A 23,268-nucleotide genomic window follows, 5' to 3' on the forward strand; every position below is an offset into this window, starting at 1 on the left:
AAGTAAGCTTTCTGCAGTATCCAAATTCTCTTGATCATAATGCTTACATGGAAATTCAGCAACTGAGGTGACTCAGAATGGCTTAGGGTTATACAATATGCTCCTTTTGCATTGGAATAATTGCAGACTGTTAAATATTAGCTTATTGAAGGCGGTCAGATATTTCACCATATTTAGATATACATTGAGACAGGTCCCTTCAGTCACTGGAACAGACTCATAACTGACTGAGGTAAGGATCTCTTGAAACTGGCTTAGTAAACTGCTATATCCCACTTTCAATTTCAAGATAAATATAGAGAATGGGGGGAAGTATATTTAAATATATTGGTTTTGTGTTAATCACTATGAATAAAACACTTGATCCTAACAACTAAATGGAAAAAAAGTTTTATTTTGGCTCATGGTTTCAGAGGTTTTAATTCATTCTGATGGGAAAGGAAAAGAGAAACAGGTCATATAGTGCCCCAAGAAGCAGATAGAAGCAGAACAGAACCATAACAGGAGAAAGATAGAGGAGATTATGGCCCCTAGCTATAATGCTAACACATGGAGAGTAGAAAGTAGAGTCAGGAGGATCAGGAGTTGAAGGCCAGTCATGTATTCATATATATATATATATATATATATATATATATATATATATATGTTTGAGTCCAGCATGCTGTACAAGAGATCTGTCTCAAAATAAAAAAATCCAACAAAAATAACAACAACAACAAAACAAACAAGCAAACAAACCCAGCAGAACGACAGCAGGAAAGGTTTATGGCAATACACAGTACCCAAGACCATTCCTGATTGATCCATTTTCCCAGGAAGCCCCCCACCTCCATAGATGCATTAGCCTTTTATATCCTGCACAAATTTGGATCAATGCATGGATTAAACCACCATTATATCAAAGTCTGAGTGATCTAATGGTGTCTGTAAATACTATTGTAGACACAATCAGAGTTGTGTTTCATTAATCTCTTAGGTAGATCTTAATCCAATCAAGTTGTTCAGACTTAACCTTCACAAAAGTCTCAAAAGTAGTTGGCTTAGGTGATTAGCTAAAGCTGATTTGAAAGAACAGATTTCAATCTCCTGAAGTAAGGATGATAAATTTTCATTCCCACCACTCTTATTCATATCATTACCCAGTTTATTATGGATAGACTCTAGATTTAAGACAGGATTTGAGCACTTATTTACTAGGCAAAACAAAACCATTCCACAATTAATATTATACTAAAAATAATGTTGATACATAGGTAAAATTATCTTTCCTTAAAATGTTATCTCAGTTATGTTTTCAGTAGATAAGTGAGAAATAACAAAATGCAAAAAGCAGAGCCTAAGCATTTCCAGGTAAATTTAAATTCCATATGGTAAGTGAGTCAGGAGGATATTCGCATAGGCCTTTTTTGATGTAGTGTCTCTAATCATAAACCCTGAAGAAGAGCTCCAATCGATAGAACAAATAGTCTATCTTCCTATTGAGGATAGTGAGACTAGTGAGAAAGATTTGAACTTCGACAGAAAAACATGAGATTATAACACAGAAGTCTAACTTACTACTCCTGCTATTACTCAGGATTGTTGTTGTTAACAAATAGAAGTTTGTGATTTCTGCATGTCAGTGTGATAACACAACGTTAGGTTTACAATAAGGATCATAAAAATGTTGGCATTTGATGAAGTTTATAAAACTACAAGACTATGTTCAACCTTTCTTACCTACTGAGGAGTAGGTCCACGAAGAACCAAGGCCTCTCACTGAGCAGAGGTGCCGGGCATTTTGTTTTCAGGCATTCCAGGCACTAGCACCCACACCAAAGGGGAAAATGTGCTTTAAGTTCTTGGGACTGGAAGCCATTGAAAGTGACGGAGAATTGTTTGGCGTGCAATGTCCCCTGGGCAGATCATTAGTCTGATTATCTGTCCTGCCTTAGTGTCCCTGTCAAAAGCCAAAGCTGATGGAAGAATCTAACCTTGAAGGAAACCAAATCTTGACCAAGAAAAATAATCTACTGAGTAACCCACAGGGAAATCTACCATTGACAATTCACCTTGAGAATGAATTCACTGAGGCTCCCAGGCTGCTCTTGGGGACTTTGTACATGAAGATTCCACAGAAGACTCTCATGAGCAACCCTGCCAGTTTATGTAAAATGAGACTCATAAAGTACTGTTATTGTCTTTGAGGAAAAAGTGGTTTACATTTCTTTGAACTAAATTTTCTATAACCAGAAAGTGAACAGGACAGAGAAACAAATGCATATGGTTTTCCTTCTGTGTGGAATACAATGCAGGGTGATGGGGCCCTCAGGCCCTCTACTCCATTATTGTACATTATTGCACATGCAAGGCAGCATCTTCTTACTAAGGTCCCGTATCTCTAAAATGAAGATCATAACTTCTACTTTGGAGGTAAGGATACAAACATAGCATCTGTATGAAGCAGGACATGATGAGTTAATTCAATCCTGTCCTTGGAGTATTTTTAGAAGGCTTTTGATCCAAGCTCATAATTAAGATTGAATAAATTTTCACAGAATTGTCTTCTTTTTATGACTAATTCGATGCCCACAGAAAGTAATTCACTTTCAGAATCCTGTGTAAACCACATACATTTGACTTTTAAGATAATATACCAGTTTTATATACCTCAAGGAAACTTATTTGGAATAAATATTAGATTAATATTTATATCATTCTGTAAAAAACTTAAAAAGATATTATTAAGATAGCAGCCTAATTCTTTTGGAATAAGAAAACTACAACTCAAGTTCTCACTGTTACTTACAACTTCCAATATTTTTTTAAGATAGAAAACTGTAGAGATTGAGTGAAATCCTGAGTAAATGTATGTGTTACCACAAGCAGAGTAATGTCGAGGACTTCTGTGCTTCAGCGTCGTGGGAATGTCAAAACCTTTCCTAGGTTCAGAAGGATTGAAAATCCTTCCTCTGGTCCATGTGTGTTTATTGAGAGATGTGTTTCCATTAGAGAGGACAGAGCACCCAATACCCGCATTTCTCTGACTGAGTATCTATCCTTTCTTCATTCCTTTGCTGTCCTGTTCCAGTTCCCAGAACCTTAGTGATTAAAGGACGTGATAGAAAATGGGAAGAGTTTTTGCATTAATGTTCTGAATGTATTCCTCAGGAGAGAAATTATTTCAAATCTTCTAAATGCCAAAAAAGTAGCATTAAGTTATCAATTGTCCCTGTTAATCTAAAAAGTGAAAGACATACAAACAACCACAAAAGCACTCAAAGATGCTTGAAGTACTTCAAGTGGGAGCAGAAAGCACAGAGAAAACCTGCCTGCAGATTATATCAAGAAGCTATTTGTACGTTGAAGGGGAGGACTTAACTAACAGCAATGCATCTGAGAAGTGAATGTGCAGAGCTGAGATCCTATCAAAAGGCTGCTTCACACTTCCCCAAACCGCTTAGTCCTACAAATTTATACTGGGTAGGTCTTGCAGGCCAGTAAATATATACCCCAAAGGATTTCGAGGTAAATAATCTCTATTAACTTCTCCCAAAACTATAAAGGTGACCATGATGACAATAAAGAACCATCATTTCCTGAGATCTTATTATATATCAAGGTCCTTTCATATCTCCACACAGTATTATTTCATTCAGTTCTTCCAACAACTTAACATGATTGAGTTTTCTTGCTTTTTTAGGAAAGGAAAATCAGCTCCAAAAGATGATATTATACAAACACTTTGGTTATCCATATTCAGTGATTGTCTAAAACAATGCCTCTATCACCTTCAAGTGCTAGAAGATGTGGGGAGAATTGATGTGTTTAAGACCATAGTGGCAGATACCATAGTGCAGGGCTGGGTGGTAGAGGGTATCAATGCATCTGAAAACTGACATCAAAGATCTAGTAAGAGTTTAACCTGGTGTCTAATCATTCATGAGTGCGTGTACTATTCATTAGTAAGAATGGTCAGATGGAGCTTCAGGATGACCTCAGTGGTCCCCATCACTTGAGGCTATATGGATTCCTCTTTTGAAAAGACTTGGGTTTGTGTAATCAGTTAGACCTCTAATCCAGTTCCTGCCTTGCCCTGGCAAAGCCACAGATGGTGGCTCCATATGGGACAATCACATCCTCCCCATCACACCTTAGTAATGTAAAGCATGAGCAGATGGACAGCAGCTGGGCCTTTTTTTCCATCTAAGCAGTAGCTTTCTGTTAAGGCTGTCACCGCTCCTGGCTCTCTGAATGTTTCTGAACCCTGTTCTTTTGCCTTTTGTTTATCTGAGCCTCTGAATTTTCAGCTTTCTCTCTGCATGGTCTTATTAAGAAGGCCTCTGTCCAGTGGAACCCAGGAATCCTGACAGCCTGTGAAGGCTAATTTCGAGGGAAGGTAGGTTTTGAAGCAAATCATAATTGTATCACTTTTATTACTACTCCACTCCCCTGTTTTATGTTCATTCAGTTTGGCTTCCTACCAGTTGCTAGTTCTCTGTTACCATAGATTACTTTCCTAACTTCTATAATGAAAGTTTTATTTTAAATTAATTTAAAGTTTAATGTGTTAAATGAAACAAAGCCAAAATGAGGCATGTTTGAACCACATTTGTTCAAATATAACCCTACAAAGAAAACACAGTGAATGCATGAGGCCAAATCATGGAGGGAGAGGATGTTGGATTATAGATAAATTCTACCACATAATAAACAAACTAATATCATTTAAAGAGCAATGTGTCACATATGATAGTATTATATCAAGTCCTATAACATTTATTACTTAATAAAAAACACGATAAATGAGTGCCAAGTTTACCCAATAAGTATAAATTGTACTATTGGTATGATTCTTTGGAAGGTATGTTAGATTGTCACTTTGAATAATTAAAAATACTAAGCTCCAGAGAACTAAACACCAAAACATCATGCTGTAACACAATGTAAAAGGTAGAAATTACTAATAAAAATAGCAAAAGAAGGTGACGCGTGAGTACATCGAATAATGTATACTATTTTAAAACTCTTATTTAAGCAAGATAAAATAAGTTCTTTCACTTGAAGTTAGCAACACCTTTCCTACACTGCTAGCTGAAGAAAGGAACCTAGTTAAATTTCACCAGCACTCCTCTATGGGTTCTGCAACAGCTCCTGCCTCTAGGTCCCTGTCCTGCTTCAGTTCTGATTTCACTTCTGCCACTGATAAGGCCTGATGAGGAAGTGTAAACCAAATAAGTCCTCCCTCCCTATTTACTATTGGCCACAGTATTTAATCGTAGCAATAATAACCTAAAGAATACATTCGTAATTGCCAAGTATAGGTATGACAACTATGTATTCTTATGTAACATTATGCAAAATTTTAAAGCTACCCAAGAATTTAATAGCAATATAGAGATGGATGTCATTAAGTTAAATAGCATTTCAAAAACAGTAATGTAATTTTACTTTATAATGTCACTTTTCCTGGGGAAATACTCAAGGACTGCTAGGATTTCAGTGACAACACAGCTTTCACATAATATATAAGAGCAGGATCACATAATACCCTAAATGTATCTTGGAAGTGTTTTATCCTTCATTATTTAAAAAAGTGAAGTAAGATTAGCATCACTGCTTGTCATATTTCTTTGGCTTTATGTATGCTTGAGGTTCTTTTTAAAAAAAAAACATTTTTAATGTAAAGTTTTGGTTGGCTATTTTTTCTATTTCCAGTTAGGATATTTTTTGCTGTTATTCTGTTAAAAAAAAATCAATTCATTTCATTTAAAATGCCAATGTTATTGGTGTTTTTCTATGTCTGGATTACCTATAGTTATGACTCCTTACTGACAATGGGAATTTGAGTTGCTCTTTTGTCTATCTCAGAGTTAGATTTTCATTTATTAGCCTAAAGCAACACAGTATGAGATCACACACACACAGCTCAATTTTTCTCTTAAGATCAATGATTGTGAATATTGTTTAATACTTCCATTTTTAGTAATATTTACTGTAATGTGTAGTCTCTGAGCACTGCTTAGATTCATTCATACAATGTTTTTATTATGTTCTTTAAAATTATTTTAAATTGCTCCAAATTCATACCATGATTTGTAGATTATTCAACATTGTCTGCCTTGATTTCCAAATTATTTGAACACTTTCTAGAGATTTTAACTATAATAGATTATTTTGTTTGTGGCAAAGAGTACTCCATACTATTTATTATTGGCATTTATGAGGCTTTTTGTGACCCATAATACAATTTTGATCATTGTGTTCCATAGAAACTTTAAATATACATTTATTTGGTTCTGACTGTAATACAGTATATACATTGGTCATAAGGATTGTACAGTTTTTATTTCTATTGAATTGTTTTTGTATTAATAAGCATAAAGGGATTGTTAAATTTTCCATGTTTGTTTCCATCTTCTCAATTTCTCTCTGTTTCATGTAATTAAACATTTGGGCTTTGATATGCTTAAATATTATTATGTCGCACTGATAAATTTATACTCTTATACTTAGTACAGAACATCCCTTTTTATGGATTATGATAATTGACTGGGATTTTATGATATATGACTGCAAAGATTTTCTTCTACTTGTCTTTTTTTTTTTTTTTCTCTTTTTTTTTTTTTTTTTCTCTTTTTTTTTTTATTTGATATAATTTATTTACATTTCAAATGATTTCCCCTTTTCTAGCCCCCCCCCCACTCCCCGAAAGTCCCGTAAGCCCCCTTCTCTTCCCCTGTCCTCCCTCCCACCCCTTCCCAGTTCCCCGTTCTGGTTTTGCCAAATACTGTTTCACTGAGTCTTTCCAGAACCAGGGACCACTCCTGCTTTCTTCTTGTATCTCATTTAATGTGTGGATTATGTTTTGGGTATTCCAGTTTTCTAGGTTAATAACCACTTATTAGTGAGTGCATACCATGATTCACCTTTTGAGTCTGGGTTACCTCACTTAGTATGATGTTCTCTAGCTCCATCCATTTGCCTAAGAATTTCATGAATTCATTGTTTCTAATGGCTGAATAGTACTCCATTGTGTAGATATACCACATTTTTTGTATCCACTCTTCTGTTGAGGGATACCTGGGTTCTTTCCAGCATCTGGCAATTATAAATAGGGCTGCTATGAACATAGTAGAGCATGTATCCTTATTACATGGTGGGGAATCCTCTGGGTATATGCCCAGGAGTGGTATAGCAGGATCTTCTGGAAGTGAGGTGCCCAGTTTTCGGAGGAACCGCCAGACTGCTTTCCAGAGTGGTTGTACCAATTTGCAACCCCACCAGCAGTGGAGGAGTGTTCCTCTTTCTCCGCACCCTCTCCAACACCTGCTGTCTCCTGAATTTTTAATCTTAGCCATTCTGACTGGTGTAAGATGAAATCTTAGGGTTGTTTTGATTTGCATTTCCCTAATGACTAATGAAGTGGAGCATTTTTTAAGATGCTTCTCCGCCATCCGAAGTTCTTCAGGTGAGAATTCTTTGTTTAACTCTGTACCCCATTTTTTAATAGGGTTGTTCGGTTTTCTGGAGTCTAACTTCTTGAGTTCTTTATATATATTGGATATTAGCCCTCTATCTGATGTAGGATTGGTGAAGATCTTTTCCCAATTTGTTGGTTGCCGATCTGTCCTCTTGATGGTGTCCTTTGCCTTACAGAAACTCTGTAACCTTATGAGGTCCCATTTGTCAATTCTTGCTCTTAGAGCATACGCTATTGGTGTTCTGTTCAGAAACTTTCTCCCTGTACCAATGTCCTCAAGGGTCTTCCCCAGTTTCTTTTCTATTAGCTTCAGAGTGTCTGGCTTTATGTGGAGGTCCTTGATCCATTTGGATTTGAGCTTAGTACAAGGAGACAAGGATGGATCAATTCGCATTCTTCTGCATGCTGACCTCCAGTTGAACCAGCACCATTTGTTGAAAAGGCTATCTTTTTTCCATTGGATGTTTTCAGCCTCTTTGTCGAGGATCAAGTGGCCATAGGTGTGTGGGTTCATTTCTGGATCTTCAATCCTGTTCCATTGATCCTCCTGCCTGTCACTGTACCAATACCATGCAGTTTTTAACACTATTGCTCTGTAGTATTGCTTGAGGTCAGGGATACTGATTCCCCCAGATTTTCTTTTGTTGCTGAGAATAGTTTTAGCTATCCTGGGTTTTTTGTTGTTCCAGATGAATTTGATAATTGCTCTTTCTAACTCTGTGAAGAATTGAGTTGGGATTTTGATGGGTATTGCATTGAATCTGTATAGTGCTTTAGGCAAAATGGCCATTTTAACTATATTGATTCTACCGATCCATGAGCATGGGAGGTTTTCCCATTTTTTGAGGTCTTCTTCCATTTCCTTCTTCAGAGTCTTGAAGTTCTTGCCATACAGATCTTTCACATGTTTGGTAAGAGTCACCCCAAGATACTTTATACTGTTTGTGGCTATTGTGAAGGGGGTCATTTCCCTAATTTCTTTCTCAGCCTGCTTATCCTTTGAGTATAGGAAGGCCACTGATTTGCTTGAGTTGATTTTGTAACCTGCCACTTTGCTGAAGTTGTTTATCAGCTGTAGGAGTTCTCTAGTGGAGTTCTTTGGGTCACTTAGGTAGACGATCATGTCGTCTGCAAATAATGATAGTTTGACTTCCTCCTTTCCAATTTGTATCCCTTTGACCTCCTTATGTTGTCGAATTGCCCGAGCTAGTACCTCAAGTACAATATTGAAAAGATAAGGAGAAAGGGGGCAGCCTTGTCTGGTCCCTGATTTCAGTGGGATTGCTTCAAGTTTCTCTCCGTTTAGTTTGATGCTGGCTACCGGTTTGCTGTATATTGCTTTTACTATGTTTAGGTATGGGCCTTGAATTCCTGTTCTCTCCAAGACTTTAAGCATGAAAGGATGCTGAATTTTGTCAAATGCTTTTTCAGCATCCAATGAAATGACCATGTGGTTTTGTTCTTTGAGTTTGTTTATGTAGTGGATTGTATTGATGGATTTCCGTATATTGAACCAACCCTGCATTCCCGGGATAAAGCCTACTTGATCATGGTGGATGATCGTTTTGATGTGTTCTTGGATTCGGTTGGCAAGAATTTTGTTGAGTATTTTTGCATCGATGTTCATAAGGGAAATTGGTCTGAAGTTCTCTTTCTTTGTTGGATCTTTGTGTGGCTTTGGTATCAGCGTAATTGTGGCTTCGTAGAAGGAATTGGGTAGTGTTCCTTCTGTTTCTATTTTGTGGAATAGTTTGAAGAGTATTGGTGTTAACTCTTCTTTGAAGGTCTGGTAGAATTCTGCACTGAAACCATCTGGTCCTGTGCTTTTTTTGGTTGGAAGACTTTCTATGACTCCTTCTATTTCTTTAGGCTTTATGGGACTGTTTAGATGGTCTAGTTGGTCCTGATTTAATTTTGGTATTTGGTATCTGTCAAGGAAATTGTCCATTTCCTCCAGATTCTCCAGTTGTGTTGAGTACAGGCTCTTGTAGTAGGATCTGATGATTTTTTGGATTTCCTCAGTTTCCGTTGTTATGTCTCCCTTTTCATTTCTAAGTTTGTTAATTTGGATACTTTCTCTGTGCCCTTTGGTCAGTCTGGCTAAGGGTTTATCTATCTTGTTGATTTTCTCAAAGAACCAGCTCCTAGTTTTGTTGATTTTTTGTATGGTTCTCTTTGTTTCTACTTGATTGATTTCGGCCCTGAGTTTGATGATTTCCTGCCTTCTACTCCTCCTGGGTGAAATAGCTTCTTTTTGTTCTAGGGCTTTCAGGTGTGTCATTAAGTTGGTAATGTATGCTCTCTCCATTTTCTTTTTGGAGGCACTCAGGGCTATGAGTTTTCCTCTTAGCACTGCTTTCATTGTGTCCCATAGATTTGGGTATGTTGTGTTTTCATTTTCATTGTGTTCTAAAAAGTCTTTAATTTCTTTCTTTATTTCTTCCTTGACCAAGGTGTCATTGAGTAGAGTATTGTTCAATCTCCACGTGTTTGTGGGTTTTCTGTTGTTTCTGTTGCTATTGAAGACCACTTTTATTCCATAGTGATCAGATAGGAGGCATGGGATTAGTTCTATCTTTTTATATTTGTTGAGGTCTGTCTTGTGACCAATTATATGGTCGATTTTGGAGAAGGTACCATGAGGTGCTGAAAAAAAGGTATATTCTTTTGTTTTAGGATAGAATGTTCTATATATATCAGTTAAATCTAATTGGTCCAAAGCTTCAATTAGTTTCATTGTGTCCTTGTTTAGTTTCTGTTTTCCTGATCGGTCCATTGAGGAAAGTGCAGTGTTGAAGTCACCCACAATTATTGTGTTAGGTGCAATGTGTGCTTTGAGTTTTAATAAAGTTTCTTTTATGAAAGAGGGTGCCCTTGCATTTGGAGCATAGATGTTCAGGATTGAGAGTTCTTCTTGTTGTATTTTTCCTTTGACCAGCAAGAAGTGTCCCTCAGAGTCTCTTTTGATGACTTTGGGTTGAAAGTCAATTTTATCTGATATTAAAATGGCTACTCCAGCTTGTTTCCTGAGACCATTTGCTTGTAAAATTGTCTTCCAGCCTTTTACTCTAAGGTAGTGTTTGTCTTTGACCCTGAGGTGTGTTTCCTGTAAGCAGCAAAATGTAGGGTCCTGTTTACGTATCCAGTCAGTTAGTCTGTGTCTTTTTATTGGGGCATTGAGTCCATTGATGTTAAGAGATATTAAGGAATAGTGATTGTTACTTCCTATCATTTTTGACGTTATTTTTTAAATTTGATTGCTTAACTTATTTGGGTTTGATGAAAGGTTACTATCTTGCTTTTTTCAGGGTGGAGTTTCCCTCCTTGTATTGGTGTTGTCCTCCTATTATCCTTTTTAGGGCTGGGTTTGTGGATAGATATTGGGTGAACTTGGTTTTGTCGTGAAATATCTTAGTTTCTCCATCTATGGTGATTGAGAGTTTTGCTGGATATAGTAGTTTTGGTTGGCATTTGTGTTCTCTTAGAGTCTGCATGAGATCTGCCCAGGACCTTCTAGCCTTCATAGTCTCAGGTGAAAAGTCTGCTGTGATTCTGATAGGTCTTCCTTTATATGTTACTTGGCCTTTTTCTCTTACTGCCTTTAGTATTCTTTCTTTGTTTAGAACATTTGGTGTTTTGATTATTATGTGACGGGAAGTATTTCTGTTCTGGTCCAGTCTGTTTGGAGTTCTGTAGGCTTCTTGTATATTCATGGGCATCTCTCTCTTTAGGTTAGGGAAGTTTTCTTCCATAATTTTATTGAAGATATTTGCTGGCCCTTTAAGTTGTAAATCTTCACTCTCATCTATGCCTATAATCCTTAGGTTTGGTCTTCTCATTGTGTCCTGGATTTCCTGGATATTTTGGGTTACAAGCTTTTTGCACTTTGCATTTTCTTTAACTGTTGAGTCCATGGTTTCTATGGAATCTTCAGCATCTGAGATTCTTTCTTCTATCTCTTGTATTCTGTTGTTGATATTTGCATCTCTGTCCCCTGATTTCTTCCCAAGGCTTTCTATCTCCAAAGTTGTCTCCCTTTGAGTTTTCTTAGTTGTTTCTACTTCTGATTTTAGATCCTGGATGGTTTTGCTTAGCTCCTTCCCTTGCATGTTTGTGTTTTCCTGTAATTCTTTAAGAGATTTTTGTGTTTCCTCTTTCATGAGCTCAGCCTGTTGACCAAAGTTCTCCTGTATTTCTTTAAGAGATTTTTGTGTTTCGTCTTTCATGACCTCAGCCTGTTGAGCAAAGTTCTCCTGTATTTCTTTAAGTGTTTTTTGCATTTCCTCCTTGTTGGCTTTTGTATTCTCCTGGATTTCTTTCAATGATTTTTGTGTTTCCCTTGCAAGGGCTTCTAACTTTTGATCCATTTTCTCCTCAATGTCCTTCATGTGTTCCTGTACCAGCATCATGACCAGTGATTTTAAATCCAAATCTTGTTTTACTGGTGTGATGGGGTATCCAGGACTTGCTGGTAGAGGAGAATTTGGTTCAGATGTTGCCATATTGCCTTGATTTCTGTTAGTGACGTTTCTGCGTTTGCCTTTTGCCATCTGGCTCTCACTGGTGTTACTTGGTCTTGTCAGTGCTGGACTCACCAGTGCAAGCTGCCCCTTCCCCGTTGGCCTCTGGTGCACAGCTTACACTCTGCACTGCCTATAGACAGGGTGCTGTTGTCCAGGCTGTTCAGATCCCGAAGCAGGCACCTGAAGGCTCCCGCTGGGGCCCGCAGGATTTATTGGAGCACACCGACTTCTCCCAGCTGGCCGCCCGGAAGCCCCCACTAGCCTCTTGAGGGACCTGGAGATGTGGCGGCCACCCAGGCTGATCTGAAGTGGAGAGAGTTGAGCTGGGGGCTTCTGCCTGAGGCCTTGCCCCAGATTGTGTCTGTGGACCAGGTGGAACCCGTGTGCACCCCCAGGGAGCTCCGAAGGTGAATGTTGCTGTGACCTCCCCTGTGCTCCGCTCACTCCGCTGGGCAGCCGATTTCCCCAACCGGGCTGGCGCACACTAGGTTAGCCTTGTCGCCTGGGCCCTGAGTCCAGGCAAACGCCTGGGAGGCCAAGGTCCGAGCAAAGTTCCCCTAGGGCTATGTCTGTTATTTGGGTCTGCCAGGTGACCCGGATGGCGGGCGTGTGCGTCCGCGCTCCGCGAAAGCACCGGGAGAGTCTGTTGTGCTAATAACCTCCTGGGCTGGTTGACACACAGATGGCCCACCAAGCCGCCCAGTTCTTGGGGTCAGTCCTGTGCCTTTTGGGGCCTAGACCCCCGTTTTGTTAGCCTCAGGCTACGCTTGTTAGCAGTCTCTGCCCTCCCGAGCACTCTGGCTCCTGTAGGCAAAATGGCGGCGCGTGCACCGGCCGGGGCAAAAAAAAAACTCCTGGCTGGGTTGGCGCCCCGATGGCCACTCGAACAGCCCAGGGCCTGGGTGCAGGCCAACGCCCGTCTGGCTCAGACCCCTGCGGTGTTGGGCCTAGGATTATGTTTGTGTACCTCAGTCTGACCGATCTCTGGAGCCCGGGATCAAGATGGCGGTGAGTCTCTCCTGACTGGCGGGCAGCCGAGTTCTGAGATGCTGTGTCTGACACCCTAGTCAGGGCTGAGCGCCGGAATGCACTTCCAGGAAACACTCAAAGGCTATAATCCATGGATGCTCAAGTTGAGATGGATCAACTCCACAGCATGGGACTTTAAAATGTGCTTGCCAGTCCTGGTCACCAAGCCTGCCTTCTGATTTGTAACTGAGGCAATTTGGAGGTGGGGAGGGCACAAAATGTGCCATCTCGGCATGCTGGTTGTCACGTGCAGCCCCCTACTTGTCTTTTAATATCCTATTCCTTCTATCTTTTAATGTCCACTGAATGCATACATTTAATTATATTTACATCAGTAACATGGAGTCTTGTCTAACCTGTTTTTAAATATTATGCTTAGTCTATTTATACCTCACCTATATACTTCACACACGAATGGTTTTTAATCTACCTTACTCTACTGTCATTTTGTTTGTACTAGGCGAGGGCTCCCTGCCTCCCTATTTGTTCACATAGTATCATTACTTCTTAAGGAGTACCAAGTCATCACCCATATACCACTGTAGAATGCCTACTACATTCAAAGACACAATGTGAGGATGACTCTTGGTTCAGGGCTTGCAGGAAGATTGTATTCTGGTAGCTGTTTCTTAGGGAGCAGGGCAACACAAGAAGCTCACAAAACTCATAAGACCAGGAAAATCGGCAAACTTAAAATAAACACAACACCCATCCTCAGAATTATACAAATAGCAAGCTTGGGGGGAATAAGACCATGAGGTAGATAGATGTCTGTGACATCTATAGGGAATACCAGGGATATGGTTCTATGAGACATTCATGTTGAGGTGAGACTTTTCAGTCATTCAGACACCTTTGCCTTGCCTGTCCTTGTGAAAGCAAGCCTAATAAAGTTGTTAGTTCTGTCCTAGTTAATCTTGTCAAGTTTATTGGATCTGGTGTCAAGTATAAGACACATCTGGGTAATTCATAAGGGTATTTTTGGAAGGATTAATTTCAGAGGGAGACCCTCCCTAATGGTGAAGAGTGTCTTCCAGTTGTAGCCCAGTCAGAAGAAATGCAGTTGCTTTTTTCCTGCCTGCCTTGTTGATAGGCATCTCCTCTATGCCTGCCATGACTGTTGCATCTCTTCAGTGAGATCTAAATCTGGAATCTCTGCCTTTTTGATTTGAACTGAAGACCTGTCCCTCTCCAGATTGGGACTGCTGAGGCGCTCATTCTATGGACTGAGAAATTACCATGTTCTCAGCCCTCTAAGCATGTCGATGGTTTTTGCCCAGTCTGACTTGTGTGAGCCAATATAATAAATCCCTCCTGTAATGCTTGCTCAGCCTAGCCATTCTGTTTCTCTGGGAAACCCTAGATGATACAGATTCAGTAAGCTGAACATGGACAGAGCTGTTTCTTTGACACATTGCTGCACTCTCTTTCTGGTATGAATAAATCTCACTGTATATTTCCCCAGGAAAATTTGCTCATCAGGTTCTTTGTTTCAGAATACTTGTTTGGGTAAGACTCAAGGCACAGAGTAGCTTCTGTTAATCTAATAAAGTGGGTAATTACAGAACTAGCAGAAGATGGAGAACTCTTTCTCTAAAAGTTGAGTACAGAAACTATCACATATGGATAAGGGTTTTCTTAGAAAAACAGAATACAGGAGGAAGCTTGGCAGGGGTATTTTTTTTTTCAACTTTACTCTTTTAGAGTAGATTCCTGTAGAATACATTTGAGATGAAACTGTAGCTAGCCAGAAAGGCTGTAGAAGTTATCAGAACATATTAAGAATATTCTTTTTGGATTCTCACATCCTTTTAACCAAAAATACATGTGGACAGCTTAATGGATTTTTAAATGGATTAAAAACAAATGGCCAAGATAACAAGTACTTCAACCTGTTGGGCACAACATGGAGACGGCTTCCTATGTACTTTTCAGCTAATGCTATTTTTATAAGGAACACAAACATGAACAATGATGCAAGTACCACCAAGCAGGGACTATGTAGATTTTTGTCTACACTCCTGAAAAGACACTCAAAAGTGTCTACACTACACTTTTGCCTACACTATCTGCCTAGCTCCCATCCTGGTCAAGTCTTTTACATACCTCATAACTAATATCCAATAAAAAGAGACCAGAAAAAAGTAAAAACAAGAGCAAAAGGGGAAAAAAAGAAAAGAAATCCTTTTGACATACACTTAGATGTCAGGAAAAACAGTTATAAAGGGCAGTTGACAAAAATCATCTTGAGCTGTAATAGGTAACTAGATTGGTGCAGAGCATATGACTGCTGTTATTTATTTTTATTACTCCACAGAGTTGTTTTGAAGCTTAAAGAGTTACCATATATGATAAACATAAACAGAACCAACATTTGCTATCACCATTACTGGTAATACTGGCCCTGGTAGGATGCTTTCACAGGATCGCGGGGAACAATGGTTGGTTAACAGCTTACAGTAAGTGCTACAGATGAAACATGAACTAAATGCTTGTTTTTGAAACTCTATTTCAATACACTGTTACACCAATTCCTCAGGACAAACTTCTTCTCTTCTAATGTATTTCAAATAAATTCATAATGAAGAAAATAAGACAGTTTCCACCCACTGAAATGAAAATACCCATATAATAAGGTGACCATTCTAGTTACAAGACAGAAAATTAAAGGCCAATACTGTGTTTGACTTGGTCCTCACTATTCTTTTATTTATCGGATTTGCATTTTAAAATGACCTATAATCTCCATTGATAGGCAACAATGCCTGGAGGCAGAGTTTAGTCAAGCTTTATGTCCTAGACTTCAGTTGTGATAAATGTCAGTAGTGTAAATCACCAAGAAAGCTGATACACCTTTTGTGTGGGTCTCAGTAGCAAAAATGTCCTTTCTGGTCTCTGAACTTTCCAATGAGAGAAATGATGACAATCTCTAATTTTAAAATCACTTTAGTATAGAAAAAAAAAGAATCAAATCACTTCTAAAGTTGCTAGAATAAATCACTCAATGATGCTCACTCCTTTGGCTGAATCAGACATGCTTTGTTTAGTATGTACTTCAGTAGAGTCCAACAGTTCTCAAAGCATCCTTGGTCTTTAACGTAAAGTTGTAAGATCAGGACCCCAAATGCAAGTATAGGACCATATTCTATGTATGGTTTCAGACTGACAGTAAACAACAGATAATTCAAATTTATTTAATAATGAAATATTTAAAAATAATAAATTTCCTTTTTCATCTCTGAATTATTGTGTTATGTTTCTGATTTAAAGTGAATAATATGTCAGATAATATTTTAAAGATGAATAATTAGAAATTTAACAGTTTGTTTTTATATTTTTTAGCAATCAAAAGACATGTTTTCAGAAAGCCTGATGAACATACGAATTGTAAGAAGACAGAAATAACATGGGCACTGAGTTGCCGTAAGAGCAGAGAGCAGAGTCTTCTGTCTGATAAGAACCTCAAAATAGAAAACATCACACCCATGTGTTCACACGTTAGTAAGTGTGGTTATGCTTCCATTCTTTACAACCCCTTTCCTACTCAAACCATGAATGTTCATAGCCCCCTTTGCTTTAATATATAGGATTGCAGTCATTGTGATACTATGTATTCATCAAGCACAACAGAATCCACTAGAAGACAAGCCTCGATTTCAAATTTCACTATAGCAAACAAAATAGAAGCCATGATTTTTAAAATCGTTTACATTACCATACATTTCTCCAAGATTACTTTTTCATGATAGAATATAGACATTAATTTTTTAAAGCACAATTTCACAGAGAACATGCTGACTCTGAATTCACTATGCAACCAAGAATGACCTTAAAATGACTCTATCTCAACCTCCTAATTGCTGTGATTACAGAGAGGTAACACATGCCAACTTAGACTATTTTTTTAAATTAGTGCTATGTATAAATGTTCTATATTTGTCCACTCAAGTATAATAATAAAAATGTGTATCATAGTAGTTAATTTATAACTATATGCTTTTGAAGTGTATTTTAAAGACACGGTAAGCTCACCTTAGAGAGACCTCCTACTTCCAAATAAAAGCAGATGATGAATGCATTCCAGGTGACCCAGAGAGCAGTCCATACTGTATACTGAAAATAAAAGATTGAGAAAAAGAAAGAAAAAGTAGAGATGAAAATCACATATTTGAAATAAATTAGTAACAGAAATTTCAATAAATATAAGGGTTTTTTTTTTTTTTTTTTTTTTTTTTTTTTTTTTTGTAAATAACAGGGAATACTGAGACTAAAAAGATCACTTTCTATGAGGCATCCTAAGATTTAAAAATTGAAAATCCATGATTCCTACTGTTGCTAATGAATGCTGGGAACCTAGAATTCTAAAATCCTTTTCTGATTTGCAGGTACAAGTTAAATCCAAATTCTCTCATGGTTTCTGCTTTCTGTAAAGGTAACACAATTATGTAGTTTTCTGTGAAGAATAAATCTACTTACTACCAATCTATGTATCTATATACTATCTATTTCTCTATCTTTCTATTTGGCCACTTAAATAAATATATCTAAATATTCAGATACATTAGATGGAAAATATCCAATTCATTAGTATAAAATGTCTAATTTCAGAAATTTAGTCAAACTGAACTTCCATATCTCTGAATGGAGACTTTGAAAATGGGTAATGGAGAGGTGTTACCAAATGTTCCTCTGTTGTGTTATTTTGTAGAGTAGAGCACATGACGCTGTAATCAAGTAGTGAAAGAATAATTCCATAAAGAATCTTCAAAATCCCAGAAATTAGTAACTAAGAGACAGAGCAAACAAACAGCTGATTTCCATTACAAAAAATACCTTTCAAGCTGGGCGGTGGTGGCATATGCCTGTAATCCCAGCACTCTGGGAGGCAGAGGCAGGCGGATTTCTGAGTTTGAGGCCAGCCTAGTCTACAGAGTGAGTTCCAGGACAGCCAGGGCTATACAGAGAAACCCTGTCTCGAAAAAAACAAATAAAAAACAAAATACCTTTCATTCACACTTTGCTGTGAAAGTCAGAAACAACATCAATAAGAGCATTAGTCAGTCTGATTGTCGTCCAGACCAGACCCCTGTATGCAGATGCAGAGTCCTAGACAAGTGCAAACAGTTTATGGTGTACGGATCATTGACTGATGAAATATAGTTGTTTGTATTCTCATCTTACTGTACTGGCAAAAAAATATCTATGAATTGTTGAACTAGGCATTTGACTTAAATCATTGTTTTCTATTAGTAGATTGCAATCATTGTATTCCTTTTCTAAGATAAACACTTGAAATTATTTCATAATTTTATCCTGTGTCAATTAATAAAAATATGAACATTAGGTGCTGTTTTAAAATCATGACCTTATCAGTATATACTAAAATTGCCTGTAATATTCAATCTACTCTATTTTTGCCATTTTTCATCTTAAAGTATTTCAAAGTGATCTTATGTCAGTGTGCAAACTGTGAATGAATATGTGATGTAACATTTATCTTTTCTGAGAATATTTTGCTTTTTGCAAAAAAGTTCATAAAGTTACGTAAAGCTCCACAATCACTGCACATTTACACTAAAACCTGTTAAAGAGGTCATATGAGCGTGAGAGTTTGTGCTCATTCAGGGGTTTGCAGTTATTGTGAGTACATTCAAACATGCTTTTCTAAACTATACACCATTCAAATGAATATTGAAAATCCCTTAAATACAACTTTAATGGGCTATTTTTAAACATCACAAATACAAAAAAAAAAAAACCCTATAAGATGTTTTTGTAATCAGTCAGTACCAAATGAACCATATGTGAATCAGAGCAGGGCAGCAATGCCAATAACAAAGTAACCACTAACCAACCTCTAATGAAGCAAGACTATGCCACCACAGGGATTTTTGCTAGTTTGTTTTTGTTTTCCTATTCTGGGAACTGATATAGGCCCTTCCAGACCCTAGGCAAGTTCTGTATCACAGAACTACATTCCTAGAAAAACCAAATAAATCCTAATTATTATAACCCAGCTCTAAACCCATAAATATTGAGAATATCCTGAGTATAGCAAAGGTACACTAAGACGAGCCCTTTTAACTTTAATTGTTTGTTTAGCACAAACAATGCCTGAAGGGGAATAAGAATCTTCTACAAGTTGTACTATAGATTCTGTTCCTGACCTTTCACAGACACTGACTGGAGCTGTGTAGTTCTACATGTTTGAGAGTAACAAAGGCTGTATTCCTCTTATTATAATAGGCACTTTTCAGGGGGCATATAACTCAAGTCACCATAGTAAGCCCAAGGAGGATGGGTCATCCTTTGATTTCCTATAGAATGTTAGAGTTATTCTATGAAATCTGGCAGTGCTCCAGAGTCAGCATGCTTCAGTTAGCAGGCTTTACTGCAGAACACTTTAGGAAAAGCATTCTAAAAGGGTTATTGGCTCTCTAGAGTCTAACTTCTTGAGCTCTTTGTATATATTGGATATGAGTCCTCTATCAGATGTAGAGTTGGTAAAGATCTTTTCTCAATTTGTTGGTTGCCGTTTTGTCATATTGAGAGTGGTACAGAGCTAAACAAATAATTCTCAACTGAGGAATATCGAATGGCTGAGAAGGACCTAAAGAAATATTCAATATCCTTAGTTATTAGGGAAATACAAATCAAAACAACCCTGAGATTCCACCTCACACCTGTCAGAATGGCCAAGATCAAAAACTCAGGCGACAACAGGTGCTGGTGAGGATGTGGAGAAAGAGGAACACTCCTCCACTGCTCATGGGATTGGAAGCTGGTACAACCACTCTGGAAATCAGTTTGGTGGTTCCTCAGAAAATTGGACATAGTAATACCTGAGGACCCAGCTATACCACTCATAGGCATATACCCAGAAGATTCTCCAACATGCAAAAAGGATACATGCCACACTATGTTCATAGCAGCCTTATTTATAATAGCCAGAACTGAAAAGAATCCAGAACTCCCTCAACAGAGGAATGAATACAGAAAATGTGGTACATTTACACAATGGAATATGAATCAGCTGTTAAAAACATGAAATCCTTAGGCGATTGGATGGAACTGGAAAATATCATCCTGAGTGAGGTAACCTAATCACAAAAGAACACACATGGTCTGTACTCAATGATAAGTGGATATTAGCTCAAAAGCTCAGAATACCTAAGATACAATTCCCAGACCACATGAAGCTCAAGAAAAAGGAAGAATAAAGTATGGATACTTTGGTCCTTCTTAGAAGGGCCAATAAAATACCCATGGGAGGAGATATAGAGACAAAGTATGGAGCATAGACTGAAGGAAAGACCATCCAGAGACTGCCCCATCTGGGGATCCATCCCATATATAGTTACCAAACGCAGACACTATTGTGGTTACCAATAAGAACTTGCTGACAGGAGCCTCGTATAGTTGTCTCCCGAGAGGCTTTGCCAGTACCTAACAAATACAGAGTGGATGCTTTCAGCCAGCTATTGGACTAAGCACAAGGTCCCTAATGGAGAAGTTAGAGAAAGGACCCAAGGAGCTGAAGGAGCTTGCAGCTCCATAGGAAGAACAACTATATGAACCAACCAGTACCCCCAGAGCTTCCTGGGACTAAACCACCAAGAGTACACAAATTTTCCAGTCTATAGTTCCACCAGTGAGCATTAGACTTTATAATGGCTTGTTTTACTAAGGTCATTTCTTTTCCCTTATCAGTATGAATCAATCATAACATTTGCTCACAATATGGTATGAAATAAATGGGCTAGGTTCTTTGCTTTTATATTGTTCTGCTATCTCCTGGGGTTTAATATATTTGTGAGAAGAACCTTAAGGGAAACCTGCTGTCCACGAAGCTTACTGCTAAGGAAGTCAGAGAGAAGGCAACCATGAATGTGATGAATAGTAACAGTTCAATTGTGTTTCATGATTTGCTCTAGGTAAAGGCCAGGACAAACCTGCCACATACATTATGACTCCACAAACACATCTATGAACTGGGTTTTAACTGAGGTAAATATGGCAACTATGAAATCAAATAAATATTCCAAGGCTTCACAGCCAATAGTACATGAAATAAAGTCACTTCATATAAAACCCTTACTAAAACCATTTACTATTTCTTCAAATACAATGTTCTCCAAACATTAAGTGTGAAGTAAAGCACAGCAGTGGGTGGCTACAATTCTGCTTTCAAGAGCACCAGCTGAATACAGTGTGAGAAGCAGGAAACTGGGATAATAAGGCAGGGCAAAGAAGAAAGTGAGCAGAAATCTGTACTAATAGCACGGTCTAGGGACAGTCCTCACTGGGTGAACAGAATAGTGTAGGCGTTTACTAAGTGCCAATTGAGTTAAAGGATTACAAATTTCCTAAGGAAGATAAGAGAATAGGTCATTCCAGGTGGAAGATTCAGAATGTGCTCCTGAGGAGGCAGAGGAGCTTGTGGCCCATAGGAAACACCAGGGGTCATCGAAAGGAGGGCAAAATGTGCAAAGGCGCAGAAAAGCAATTTTCTCTAGCTTGACTTTACACTCTATGTAGTTTGGAAATTTTATGACAGATGCTGAAGGGCTTCTTCCACATAACCATTTAGCCAAATCTTTTTACAAGAGTGATTAGTTCTTTAAGGTCAAATATGGCCTCACTAATGATCTTTTGTCAGAAATGGTAGAAACTTAACCCTCATGTTGCTATATTTTGAGCTCCACTTAATTGCCACAGCAGCAGACATCATATTCTATTCATTTCTGAGTAAGCACTTAGCATGGACCCAGTGTTGGTGTTCCAAAGCATTTGTTAGTTTGAGTGGACTACATGTAATTGGCATATAAAAAGAAGGGTGCACAAAGAATAGCAGACATGATGTCGAGATAAAACCTCCTGCAATCTAAATATCAAACAGCAACTGTGGTGCAGCTATGGTATATGATACAAGAAAGTGCTTCAATGTATCATCAGATGTCTGTTTAGAGTGTGGAAAGGTTAGGCTCACTGCAGAAATACCTAGAAGCTAAGATCTGTGGTGCGAATCCTCAGGGGAGAAGGAATTGAAAGGATGTCTGGGCTGGAACACAGAAGACTTCTAAGTTCAAAGCCATAGCTACCATTCATCCACTAAAGACACAATGTATTATGTTTTAGTAGGTGACTAAAAAGCAATGTATATAAGGAGTGCTCCATCTTCTTAGGTGCTCCCTACCAAAGCAAGAAGGTGACAGAAGTAGGTTCCTGCTCCAGAGGCAAAATGCTGTGAAACTGAAGTGAGAACAGCTGAGTAGAGGCCTGGGGGATGCTTGAGCCTGGGAAGAGACTTGAATAATTTGTGACTGGCACGTTGGTTCACACGTCCTAGCTCACACATCCTCTGTTCCTGCCTACTTCTCTAGCCCCTTTCTCCCACAGCTTTGCCTGGTATCTGTGGCCTAGCTCAGCATTTCCTTGGATATATATTCCTCTATGCGGTTTAATGATTAATCACTATGTTCCTTGCTTCCGTGCTATGAGCATGATTAATAATTTGTTCACATGCAAATCTTCTTTATTAGGCAGAATCTTTGAGAGCAGAATGTAATGGAGAGGTTGTGCATACATATACTGTTTTCTCACTCTTACACCTCAAGTTCACAAGGCTCCCTTAGGAGTCATGGGCATTGCTTTTCTTCCTGGTTTCTTTGTTTTGCTTCCTTCCACACTTTTTACCCACAGTAAGGAAAAGGAAGCTTTAGATCTGCCAGAATCTTTAACAAGACTCTTAGGGAAGTGGAGAAGAAAGCAAGCAATAATTTGCTGGGAAACAAGACCTCCATGCCAAATGCTTCATTTGCATTAATCTTCCCAAGAATCCTGTTGGGTCTGTTTCAGCACCCTTAATTTATAGTTGTAGAGGGACTTGTTAGATGGCTAAGTGACTTACTCACAGGACCTAGCAGGGAGCAGGTGAACCAGAGCTATATTGGACCCACTACTCTTAGTAGCTTTCTGAAGTTCTATCTCCAGATTTCAAACCTTAAGTTGTTCCTGATGTAAATGTTGACCTAGAACTAGTCCTGATCTGTTTCCCAGGCAATCACAGATTACCATTGCCTATGTGGAGATCCAAATTCCCAAATAGCTACAAATTGCCCATGATAATAAGTTTTAATTTTCAACTTGGCATAATGTAGAATCAATTGGAAAGAGAGTTTCAGTGGAGGATGGTTTACATTAGCTAGCCTGTGGGCATGTCTGTCAGGAGCTATCTCAATTACTTAAATT

At 38.3% G+C, this 23,268-nt stretch overlaps 1 protein-coding gene across 1 annotated transcript in view; it reads right to left on the reverse strand.

Moving 5' to 3' along the window:
• Positions 1-23,268, reverse strand: part of Nkain3 (sodium/potassium transporting ATPase interacting 3) — a 377,140-nt gene that overhangs the window by 343,467 nt on the left and 10,405 nt on the right. The window contains exon 2 of the mRNA XM_052175775.1: positions 17,050-17,130. Coding sequence (XP_052031735.1) covers positions 17,050-17,130 — 81 coding nt within the window. The remainder of the gene's footprint in view (positions 1-17,049; positions 17,131-23,268) is intronic.

Source organism: Apodemus sylvaticus, chromosome 3 (assembly GCF_947179515.1).
Source record: "Apodemus sylvaticus chromosome 3, mApoSyl1.1, whole genome shotgun sequence".
Taxonomy (NCBI): domain Eukaryota; kingdom Metazoa; phylum Chordata; class Mammalia; order Rodentia; family Muridae; genus Apodemus; species Apodemus sylvaticus.